Source organism: Ceratotherium simum, chromosome 35 (assembly GCF_057802395.1).
Source record: "Ceratotherium simum simum isolate JZ-2026a chromosome 35, ASM5780239v1, whole genome shotgun sequence".
Classification (NCBI taxonomy): Eukaryota; Metazoa; Chordata; class Mammalia; order Perissodactyla; family Rhinocerotidae; genus Ceratotherium; species Ceratotherium simum.
Genome location: NC_141934.1, coordinates 8434293 through 8445222, shown reverse-complemented (window position 1 = coordinate 8445222; position 10930 = coordinate 8434293). Strand labels below are relative to the sequence as shown.

Genomic DNA, 10930 nt, shown 5'->3' with positions numbered 1-10930 from the left:
TCCAACCATTCATTCATTCAATGTCCTGCCCCCAAGAGGATCGGTCAGTGGGCACACGATCCAGTTACACCCCAGTGCTTGATAGATGAACATGGCACCTGCCAAGAAGGGCCTCTAGAGTCCGAGCATCCACCTCTCGGGGGTGCCGACCGTTCACTCCCCCAGCCTCATTTACTGAGCTCACCTAAGAGCACGGGGATCTGGAGCCACTCGGGCTGGGTTCAAATCCCGGCGTAACCGCTTAGGGGCTGTATGACCTGAAAGGGACCCATATTCTGTGCCTCTATTTCCTCATCTGTAAAATGGGGGTCCTAGGCTGGTGGGAGGGTTTAAGGAAGCAATCCATCTTAGAGTCTTTAGCTAACCTTGTCTGGCTGGTAGTAAACTCAAGAAATGATGACTGATGTAATTAATCCTCGCCATCGTCCTTGGAGTGAACGCGGTAGTGTTCTCCTTTTAACAAATGAACAAAGTGAGGCTCAGAGAAGTACCGACTCCTGCCTGAGGTCACACAGCTAGGAAGCGCAGCTAGGAAGTGTAGCATCCTGCATTTGAACCCCGGTCTCTTTGGCTCCGGAACTACAATCAGTCCTGGACGAGGGGATCGCGCTAAGAGCCCAACCCCAGAGAAAACGTGAAGAAAATTAATCTGTAAAACCGAAGCCTGGGGGGTGGGGGTGGGGGGCAAAAATAAACATCCGATTTCCTAACTTTTAGGAAAAAAACTGAAAACCAAAACCCGAAGCCTGGGAGAGGGGCTTCGGTGCGTGGGGGAATTTGCAGACGCTCCCTGCTTCTGGCGGGCACAGCACGACCTGTCCTTCTGTTAGGGACATTTAGCTGGTCCCGCCGCCGCCTACAGGAGCGCTAGTGGAAGCCGAGGTGGCTGTTGCGGCTGGACCGGCTGCAGAGGCTGGGGCCGAGGCGGAAGCGCCATGTCCGAGCCGTCCTCGCGGGGTGCCGAGCGCGACCTTTTCCGGGACACGTGGGTGCGGTACCTGGGTGAGCACATGACGACCCCCCCACCACTACCACCACGTGGCTAGGCAAGCAGGGGTCGCCAGACGCCGGTCAGGGAGAAAGTGGGAGGATCTTAATTCTCATTCTTCCTCGGTCTGAGACTGGGCTCAGAGAGGGCTAGGGACGTGCCCAAGGTCACACAGCTCTGGTCGGCCCAGCCCTGTCCTCGGGGTCTCTGCTGCTCCGTGTCCCGGGTGGAAGCTCGGACCTGGCTAGGAGGAACACAGTGCGCGCGCTGCCATCTCTGGCATGCCCCAGCACTGGCCGTGAAATCAAGGCTCTGGACCCCATCTCCGCTTCTCACTCACTGGCTCTGCCGGAGCCTCAGTTTCCTCCTGGGCAAAAAGGGATGAACGCAGGGTCTGTCTCATCTGGTTGTAGTTGTAAGGGTAGAATGGGATAAGGCACAGAAACGCCTGGCACATGGTGACTGCCCAGTCAGGGGGGCTGCCATTGGTCAGTCTCTCTTGCTGCCTGTTCCCCTGTTAGTGCACATGCTTCTAGAACCCAGGCTGGGAAGGCAAGTGAGTGATGATAACGGTGACTGTATTCAGCTCTCCCACAATGGCCCTAGAGTGGTGGGCATCATGGGTGCCATGTTATAGGCCAGGAAACTGAGGCTCAGAGAGGTGAAATCACTTGTCTAAGGTCACCCAGCTACTGCTTAGCAGGCTGGGATTAGAATCAGCTCACTTGTGGAATAATCCATGGGCTCGGGAATTAAACATCCTCTCCCCACCAGGCTATGCCAATGAGGTGGGGGAGGCCTTCCGCTCCCTGGTGCCAGCGGCTGTGGTGTGGTTGAGCTATGGTGTGGCCAGCTCCTACGTGCTGGCCGATGCCATTGACAAAGGCAAGAAGGCGGGAAAGGTGAGTGTTAGCCCTCAACCCCTCACCCCAGTCCACTCCCCCTTGATTCAGCCTTGCATGTGGTAAAGTCCCTTGTGGAACAGTCTGGTCCCCATAACATCTCCTGGTGCAGTCCATACCCCAGTTCTGTTTGTAGGATAGTGTACATTGGCCCCAGCCCTGCACGTGACATGGTTTATACCCCAGTCCACCCCCAGCCCTAAATGTGGTACAATGCACAACCCAACACCAGTGTGGTTCTGACCCTGCCCCGCCCTGGCCATTTCCCTCCACCTGGTCCAGCCTCATGCCTCCTGTCCACAGGGTTTCCCACCTCTGCCCCTGCTGGATTAAGTGTCTCTTGTGCCCACCAGGTGCCAAGCCCTGAAGCAGGCCGCAGCACCAGGGTGACCGTGGCCGTGGTGGACACCTTTGTGTGGCAGGCTCTGGCCTCTGTGGCCATCCCAGGCTTCACCATCAACCGCGTGTGTGCTACCTCTCTCTACGTCCTGGGCACTGCCACCCGCTGGCCTCTGGCTGTCCGGAAGTGGACCACCACTGCTCTGGGGCTGCTGGTCATCCCCATCATCATCCACCCCATTGACAGGTGGGTGCCCCTCCCGGCCTCAAGATCATCCACTCTACAGTTGGAGATAAGCTCTGAGAGGTGTGGGTGTGCCCACTTTGCACAGAACAATAGCAGCAGAGGCGGGGCTGGCACTCAGGGCTCCTAAGGTAGAAAGGACAGTCTATGCCCTTGTTGTATGATCTGTATGATCAGTAAAGGTAAGGGGGTGCCTGGAGGGTATGGGACACAGGACAAGTAAATCCCCAGAAAGAAAATCTAGTGTTACAAAACAACCAGAGTCATTCAGGATACAGGTGCAAGCTGGAGGGGATGGGTGTGGGGAGGTTTTAGTGATAGAAACTCAACTGAAACTGGGTTAAGTAAAATAGGAATTAATTGTTTCATGAAACTGAGAAGTCCAGATGATACTGCTTTCAGGCATGGCAGGATCTAGGCACCTAAATGATGTCATTAGGGGTCTGGGTCTCCCCATCCTGCTGCCTTTCTCCCCACCCTGCCCTGTGTTGGCTTCACTCACTTTTCCCTTGTGGGAGTAGAGATGGCCCCAGCAGCTCCCAGCTTCCATCCCACCAGTTTAGCAAGCCCCATAGGATACATCTTAATGACAGCAAAAATCCCAAGGAAGGCTGTCATTGGTCCATCTTGGACTGGGTGCCCACCCCCGAACTGGTTTCCCTTTTCTGATTAGCCAGGCTTGGGTCATGTGCCTGCTCTTAGAACCAGAGATAGGGTCAACTCAACCAGACCAACAACAGAGTGGGAGGAGTCTTCCAAGGGAACATAGCTGACCCTGAGGCCCTGAGTGAGTCTTTTACCCTCTCTGTGCCTCAGTTTCCCCAACCGAATAAAGAAGAGGATGATGGCTGCCACCTGGATGGCACTGTGTCCTGCATCCAGGAGTCCCTTCCCTAGCCCTGACCTCTTGCCTCCCATTGCCCCATTAGCACCCCTTGGTCACCTGCTCATCACCCTTCACTGCCCCACAGGTCAGTGGACTTCCTCCTGGACTCCAGCCTGCGCAAGCTCTACCCCTCAGTGGAGAAGCCCAGCTCCTCCTGACCCCACCCTAGTACCTGTCCTGTGCGTTGGCCCACTCCCTGCTCTGTTCCAACCTCCTCCTCCTGCTGGGGGATGCGGATGCCAGGCTCCCTGGGGTCCGAGGCTGTGGCATCTGAGTGGGTTTGAGCTGGACAGCAACTGAGAGACAAAGGCCTCAAGGAGCGGCAGCCACAATGCATCACAGTCAAGGGTGGGACCTGCACCCTGTCTGCTTCCACAGAATCCATGATCCTGAGTGGGAGTGGACTGCAGGTGGGCCCCGCCCTGTCTTTTCTCAGGGAAGTAACATCCTCTCATGGAGGATAAGGAGACTGAGGACCCGAGAGGGCAAGGAACATGACCAAGATCACTTGGCAAGCTGGGGACCCAGGACCCCCAGAAGCTCGGCCGTGTCACCCCATGGCAGCGCGGCTGGACAGAGGAGCAGCAGGCACTATCCTGAGGACTGATTCTCCCGCCAGCCCGTCCCTGGGGCAGGGGCTGCTGGGGCCTGGCTGGAAGGCAGGAGAGCCCCCAGCCCAATAAATCCTCAAGAAATTGAGTTTTCTTTTCTTTTCTGTTGGGGAGGAACAGGGAGGTAGGGGGGAGCAGGGCTGGAGACCCTCAGAGGTGGAGGCTGACTTCTCCAGCCATACCACTCATAGCAGCTAGTGCTGGGCCTGTCTGCTACCTTCACACCCACCAAAGCCCCCTGCAGATGCCTGGGATTCCACCTCGCGGCTGCCAGCCTCCTTTGGGGTAGGCCTTGCCCTCTTTCTGTAAGCCTCCTAAAGCACCCACACTTCTGGGAGGAGAGCCTGTTGGGCAGTGACCCAAGGGCTGTCTCCCACCCTATTTCCCTGCCTCCCCCCCCTTAAGGGCGTGACCGGTTCTCCTGGTGGCTTCCCCTGAGCTGCTGGGCCTGGGAGCACTGAAGGAGACCATTCCTCCTTGATTCTGGGCAAGCCTCTTTCTTTGGCAGCCAACAGCCCGGAGGGTGGAGGCGGGAAGGCGTGGCGGGTGTGAAGCGCAGGGCAAAAGTGGACCTGGGGCCCCAGCTCTCAGCCCTGCCCCAAGCCGCAACTCAGTTCCGGCCGAGATCCCGGCCCCGCCCCTCGCAGCCCAGGGGCCGCCTAACCCCGCCCCTTGAGACCGCCCGCCTCCGGACCCGGTGTGTAGCGGCCGCGGGAGGAGCAGGGCTGGTAGTGAGACAGAATGGAGGCGCTGGGGTTGTGGCTCCTGCTCTGGGGGTGTCTGCAGCTGCAGGATGAGTCTGATGGCCTGCCCCGGAGCTGGGGGTTCCTGAGGGGAGAGGTGGGCCTTTCTCTGCCGCCCTTCTGATCCCTCACTGGCAGGGACCCTTGCCCAAGCCCCCCATGACCTCTGCCCGGTCTCCTGCCGCTCCTTTCGGCTCCCTTAAATGCTCTGAGCCCCCCTCAACTCTCCAGCCCTCTCACGGCCCCCTCCCACACCCATCTCCAGCACCTTCCCATTTCCCCCCAGTGTCACAGCGAGGCCTGGCCACACCCTCCCCTGCTTCCCTAGGACATCTGAGTTCTGCTACCAATTCCTTGCTCACTTGCTCTCCACCTTCCACCCTCCAGGCTCCCCCTAAAGCTGGGAGCTGCCCAGGCCAGAGTTGGGCTTCTGTGCTCTCAGAAACAGTCCAAACTCTTGGCCCTGCCCCAGCCTTGTCACCCTCCCCTTCACCTACCCTCCTGTGCCTCCAAGCACGGCCCCCCTTGAAAATCCTTTTCCTCTTGGCTAACACTGAGCATCTTGGACAGCCAGCCCCAGTGCCCCTCGGTTGTTGCCCCTCGGCTCTGCCCTGCTGTGGGCCCCCTCTGGCCTTGGCTGCCCCACTGGTGGCCCTGCCTTGTGAAGAAGCACTGGGGTGCACCTTTGCAGATGTCCGGTACATAGTAGGTGCTCCCATGAGGGGCTCACAGGCATTCTCAGGTCAGGCTGGTGGGGATAAGGTCTGTGGACAGCCTGTCTGCGTGGGGAGAGACCCCCTCACCTCCAACACACACCTTACCCCGCTCCCTGCTCCATTCTGGAGATGCAGTGGTTGAAGGGCGCGTGTTGGGGGAGGTTTCTGGGCAGCCTCTGCTGGCCATGTCCTCTCTGAGGCTGTTCTCTGGCTACGTCAGCCTAGGCCACACTGCCAGGGGACAGCCTCCTGCAGGAATGTAATCAGAGGGACATTCTCCTGGCAGTGAGGGGGAGCCCCAGCTTGATGCCCGCCACCTGTGTCTTGGCACCTGCATGCCCTCCTTGGCATGCCTGGCTGTGTGGTTTTTATTGCCCCATTCAGAGCTTGTGGCTTCGTCCGGCTGGTGAGGCTCATGGGGACAAGGCTGCCAGGAGCCTGGCGGTACCTGGGAGATTCTGGGGGCGTGGGGCAGTGCTGAGGTGTCTGGGCTGGAGAAGGGGGTACGCTCAGATCATACTGACTTGCTCTGTTGCCTTGGGCAAGTCACAGCCTCTCTGAGCCTCAGTTTCTCTAAAAGCAGCAGAGGCCTGGACTGCTACAGAATGGGTAGGCGAGGGTATGGTGCAGACTTCTGTTTATCATCTGTGTATTTACACGTGCCCTCGACTTGTGTTTGTTCCTTGAATCCTCAGCAGCCCCATGAGGAGGTAGAACTGTCACCCCCGTTTTCCAGATAAGGAAACTGAGGTTCACGGAAGGGAAGGCTGCACTGTCTACCACCAGGTGCAGTTTAGCACATCATTCTTCAAAAGCAAAACAGGCTTTTGAGCAAGGCAGGGACCTTGAACAAGACCGAGACAGGAAACCAAGGCCCAGAGAGGGCGAGCGACAGTGAGGTGGGGGCCAAGTTGGGGTTGTACTGCCTTGGCTTCCTGCTCCTTCTTAAGGAGCTGGTGTCGCCCCAGATCTCGGGGAAGATGGTGGAATTCTTGGCCGACCTGGTCAATGTACCCCCACCTAGACGCTCTGAGCAGCCCCCATTGCTGCTTTCCGCCGTTGAGTCAGTTGTACAGCCAAGTGGTGAGCACTGCCTTGGGCCCTGCCACCTGGAGGTCCCGCAGGAGGAGGAAGGGTGGGCTGCCCCCTCCAGCAAGCAGGGCAGCAGGCCCTGGCCCCATGAACCCCCTGGTGTGAGCCTGAGGCAGAGCTGGGTGTCCTCACCTGCGAGTCAGAATTTGGAATCGCTGGATTCTCCTGGCCTCTTGCCTGCCTGGGCTGCCTCAGGGACTTGTCATGGGCCTTCAGTGTGTGTTTTCTGGGTCCCTTGCATGCCAGACTCACGTTAACCCCTCCTGTGTCCCTGCCAGCTGGGAAGCCCCCACCTTGCCCCCTGCCTTCTTGGTGACTGGCTCCCTGGCTGGGGTTGGACGTCTGGACTTCAGCCAGACTTTGGCCTGGGCGTCCCTTTCTACAGATGGGGGACATGGGCTGAACAGATACAGTGACTCAAGGGGAAGGGCCCCTGGCTCAGGGGCTCCTGTGCCTCCAGTTCTGAGCTGGACCACCTCTGGGGAGAGCAGGAAGAGAGGCAGGGCAAGGTGGCAGGCAGGAAGGGCACTGGGCTTCTGGCGACCTGGCTTTGCCTGCTTCCCCTCTTGCTGTGTGGCCTAAGGCAAGCCCTTCAATGTCTTGGCCTTGTGTCCTCCCCATCTGGTTTTCTTTCCAGCCCAGGCTGGGGCCGTGCTGGAGGCTCCAGACCCCACCAGCACCAGCACTGTTTTCCTGGGCTCTGAGCTCCCTGTGAAATTTTCCATCAGCCCTCCAGCTGTATGTGGACGAGTGTGTAACCAGCCCCAGCCGGGATCTGGAAGTAGCCTCTGAGCGCTACAGCCTCATCAGGCATCATGGGGCCAAGGGAACGGGGACAGGGTAGGATGGTGCTATTCGATGGGTAGTGTCTCTGGCAAGGCTGGGACAGGAGCTGAGAGCCTTTCCAGGACTAGAAGGGAAAGATGCCCAGATGGTGCCCTCTGGGAGTTGTTGTTAGGTGGTCCTCTGTAGGTCAGGGGAGCAAGAACCCTTTACGGGTCCCTTCATCTCGGGAGCCTCTGATGACCTGGTCTAATTTTCCCAATAATCCTATGCTGTAGACACAATCAGTTCCATTTTGTAGATGAAGAAACTGAGGCTTGAGGTCACATAGGCACACATTGAACCCAGTACTCCTGTCCTCTCTCCCACATCAACAGCACGGTCTGGGAGGCGGGAGCCGTCACCCAGACCCTTCCCTGTCCCTGCTGGGGTACTTCCTGTCTCTCTGGGCCCTGACCAGCTCTGTCTCTTGTACCAGGAAGCCTCTGCAGTTCGCTGACCCTGATGACAGGGACTCTGCTCAGGGGGGTGTTGACGGCCACCCTGGGCATGGGCTTCTGCATCTTCACCCACTGCTGTTGGCTCAGGCCCAGAGCCTTGCAGCACGTCTAGCTGCAGGCCCGGGCAGCAGGGTCTAAGGAGCGCCCAACGCCTACCAGAGTTTCCTGATAAAGAGATGTTCGGCATCAACTTTAGCGCTCATGATTTTCCTGAGGCGGGGCTGGGGCTACGAGGCCTCCAGAACAGGGGCTGGTGATGGACCTCCTGTGAGGTGACGGCCCTGGGCCTGAGCAGGGCCTGTGCCTGCCCCGTGTGGACTTGGGCAGGAGTGTGGGGTGGCGGGCAAACCTGTGGCCTGCCTGGGGGCGCTGGGCTCAGGGGGCCTCTCCTTCTGTTCCTTTAATGTTTGCTCAGGGGCCCAGCAGCCCCCTAGCGCAGAGTCTGGGCCTCTTCTGGATGCCTGAGACCTGGGCGCATCTGGAGGGTTACGTTGCACATCCGCTTGCTGTGGGCCAATGAATGCTGTGCGAGAGCCGCTCATAGGGGCTAGAACCAATTTGTTAACTTTTCAGGAATTTTGTGAACTGGTGGTTAAACACAGCCATGATTAAAAATTAAACAATATAGGGGCCAGCCTGGTGGCATAGTGGTTAAGTTCGCGTATTCCACTTTGGCGGCCCGGGGTTTGCAGGTTCAAATCCCAGGCACAGACTGGGTGCACCACTTATCAAGCCATGCTGTGGCGGCATCCCACATACAACATTGAGGAAGATGGGCACAGATGTTAGCTCAGGGCCAATCTTCCTCAGCAAAAAAATTTAAAAAAAAATAATTAATTAAATGATATAAATCAGATTTAAATACATTATATTGAAAATAAAGGTAGTGAAAAATTCTCATCACAAGAAAAAAAATTTGTAACTGTATAGCGACAGATATTAACTAGACTTATGTGATTATTTTGCAATACATACAAATATTGAATCAATTCATGTTGTATACCTGAAACTAATATAATGTTATATGTCAATTATATCTCAATGAAAAACAAACAGGCAAAAAAACCAGGTAGTAAATACTGGAAGCTTACTGCTTCCTAATTATTTTGCTAGACTTTACTATTATCTATGCTGCCAAGGTTATTTACATCTCTCATATCTGTTTGGTGGATATACCCTATTATAGTGTGTTACCATTGCACATTGCTTCTCAACTCTGTGTTCAGTGACTTCACTTGGGTAGCTTGAAATAGGCCATGATGGGAGATTTACATCATGGAAATCAGCAAATCACTGGCCCGGGGAGCCAGTGGTTAGACATTTACCAGCAGGCTACTGCCCTGGCACCATCCCCCTTTCCAGACCCACATTCTAAGGATCAGAGAGGGCAAGTGACCTGGCAGAGGCCTCACAGCCTGTAGGGTCACAGGTAAGACTCAACCCTGGTCTGCTCTTCCCTCTCCCAAAACAGCCAGGTAGGGAGAAGGGAAGGTGGCCCCTGCTTGTCCGGAGCCCTGGCTCCAGGTTCCCTCCCACCTCTCTGGCTGCTGCCCCAGCAGCTGATGCTGGGGCTCAGGCCCTTCCCTCTGCTCTCTGGCTGCTCCCTCTCACTCCCGTAGCTTCTGTCCCCCATCCTCTGCTACCACATCTCCTATCTGTCCCTTCCAGGCCTAAATGGGGCAGCGGCCTCTGGCTTGCCCCGCTCCAAGCTTTTTTATCTGGCCAACCACTTCTTAAAATGTTCAGAACACAGCCCAGACTCCTTGCCGTGGCTCCAGAGCCCTGCATGATCTGGATGACCCCACCCTTTCCCCCACCCCAAATCTTTATTTCAGCCATTCTGTCCATTTTGGTTCCTTGGTTCTGGCATTTCTCTTGACTGGGCTTTCTCATACACTGTTCCCTCCAATTGGGACACTCTGTTCCAGCCTTTCCCCAACCCCTTCCTGCAGGCCACCCACCCTCCCCTGACTTCAGGCCAGTCCTCCCTCAGTTCACTACCCCCTCCCCCGCAAAGTTGCCTCTGACCCCCTAGGGCTGGCTTGAGAGCCTTCTCTGGGCTCCCTCTTCCTCAGCCCAACACTTCCTCCATCACCTGAGAGGGTGGGGCAGACTCCTGCTGGGATTAGGGGGGAGGTGTCTGTTCCCACCCCTAGGCCTATAGAGCATGCTGGGAGTTGGGTCCCCCAGTGGCCACCTTTACGCAATGCTCAGCATCACCACAAGAAGGCAGCACCTCCCAATGTGCCCATGTTGGCTGGTTCCAACTGCTTCCAGGGTTACTGAGGACAATATCTGTTAGTGAACCATTACTAGTGCGCCCCAGGTCCTGTGCTAAGTGCTTCCTGTGATGCGCCTCATTTACCCTTTACAACCACATGAAGGTTAGGTTCCTGTTTCCTGGAGTTGGAGTCATTGGCCCAAGCTCACACAGCACCCCCTACATTCCCTGACCTTCCCCCACTTCCCTACCCCTACCTTCCCACTTCTCCAATTCCCCTCCCCCCAGCCTAGTACTGATTCCTTGCCTACCGCCTTTCAGCCCATGGCTCTCTACACAGTCAGGGACAGAGCTGACTCACAGGCTGTGTGACCATAGGCAAATTACCTAACCTCTCTGAGCCTTGGTCTCCTCACTGTACAATTCTCCGTAATGACCTCCTGAAGCTGCTGCGAGGATTACAGGAGATATGGCTCACAACGCATTCAGCGAGAGCAGGGCTTACAGAGACAGCTCCACAAATATTGGCTATTATTAATGTGGCAAGAGACATCCACTTCAAGGGCAAATAATTGACTTGTTCCATCTGATGACTAACCCAGATATAAAGTATGCCAATTATATGGTTCAGGGATTCCAATCCTAAGAATTTATTCAGAGGAAATAATTGGATGATTGTCCAAAGATGTGAGTCTGAGAGTGATCGTCATGGTCTTATTTGTACGAACTCAAATCTTGGGCACTGCTTAACTGCTCAGTGATAAAGGAGCATTCTCTGATCTGGTCACGCTGGCTGAATCTCCCCTAGTGCCTCCTCTGTTCTAATACCTTCCATGACTCCAGTCCGAACCTCAGCCTGGCATTCAGAGCCTCCAGGCCCTGGCAGTCTCATCTCTCACCACAGC

At 56.3% G+C, this 10930-nt stretch overlaps 1 protein-coding gene across 1 annotated transcript; it reads left to right on the top strand.

Moving 5' to 3' along the window:
* Nucleotides 1-828: 828 nt before the first annotated feature.
* Nucleotides 829-3656, top strand: MTFP1 (mitochondrial fission process 1). The gene is made up of 4 exons (XM_004429784.3): nucleotides 829-1002; nucleotides 1763-1890; nucleotides 2244-2476; nucleotides 3445-3656. The coding sequence occupies exons 1-4, from the start codon at nucleotides 936-938 to the stop codon at nucleotides 3515-3517; spliced, it is 501 nt and encodes a 166-aa protein (XP_004429841.1). The 5' UTR covers nucleotides 829-935; the 3' UTR covers nucleotides 3518-3656.
* Nucleotides 3657-10930: the final 7274 nt, after the last annotated feature.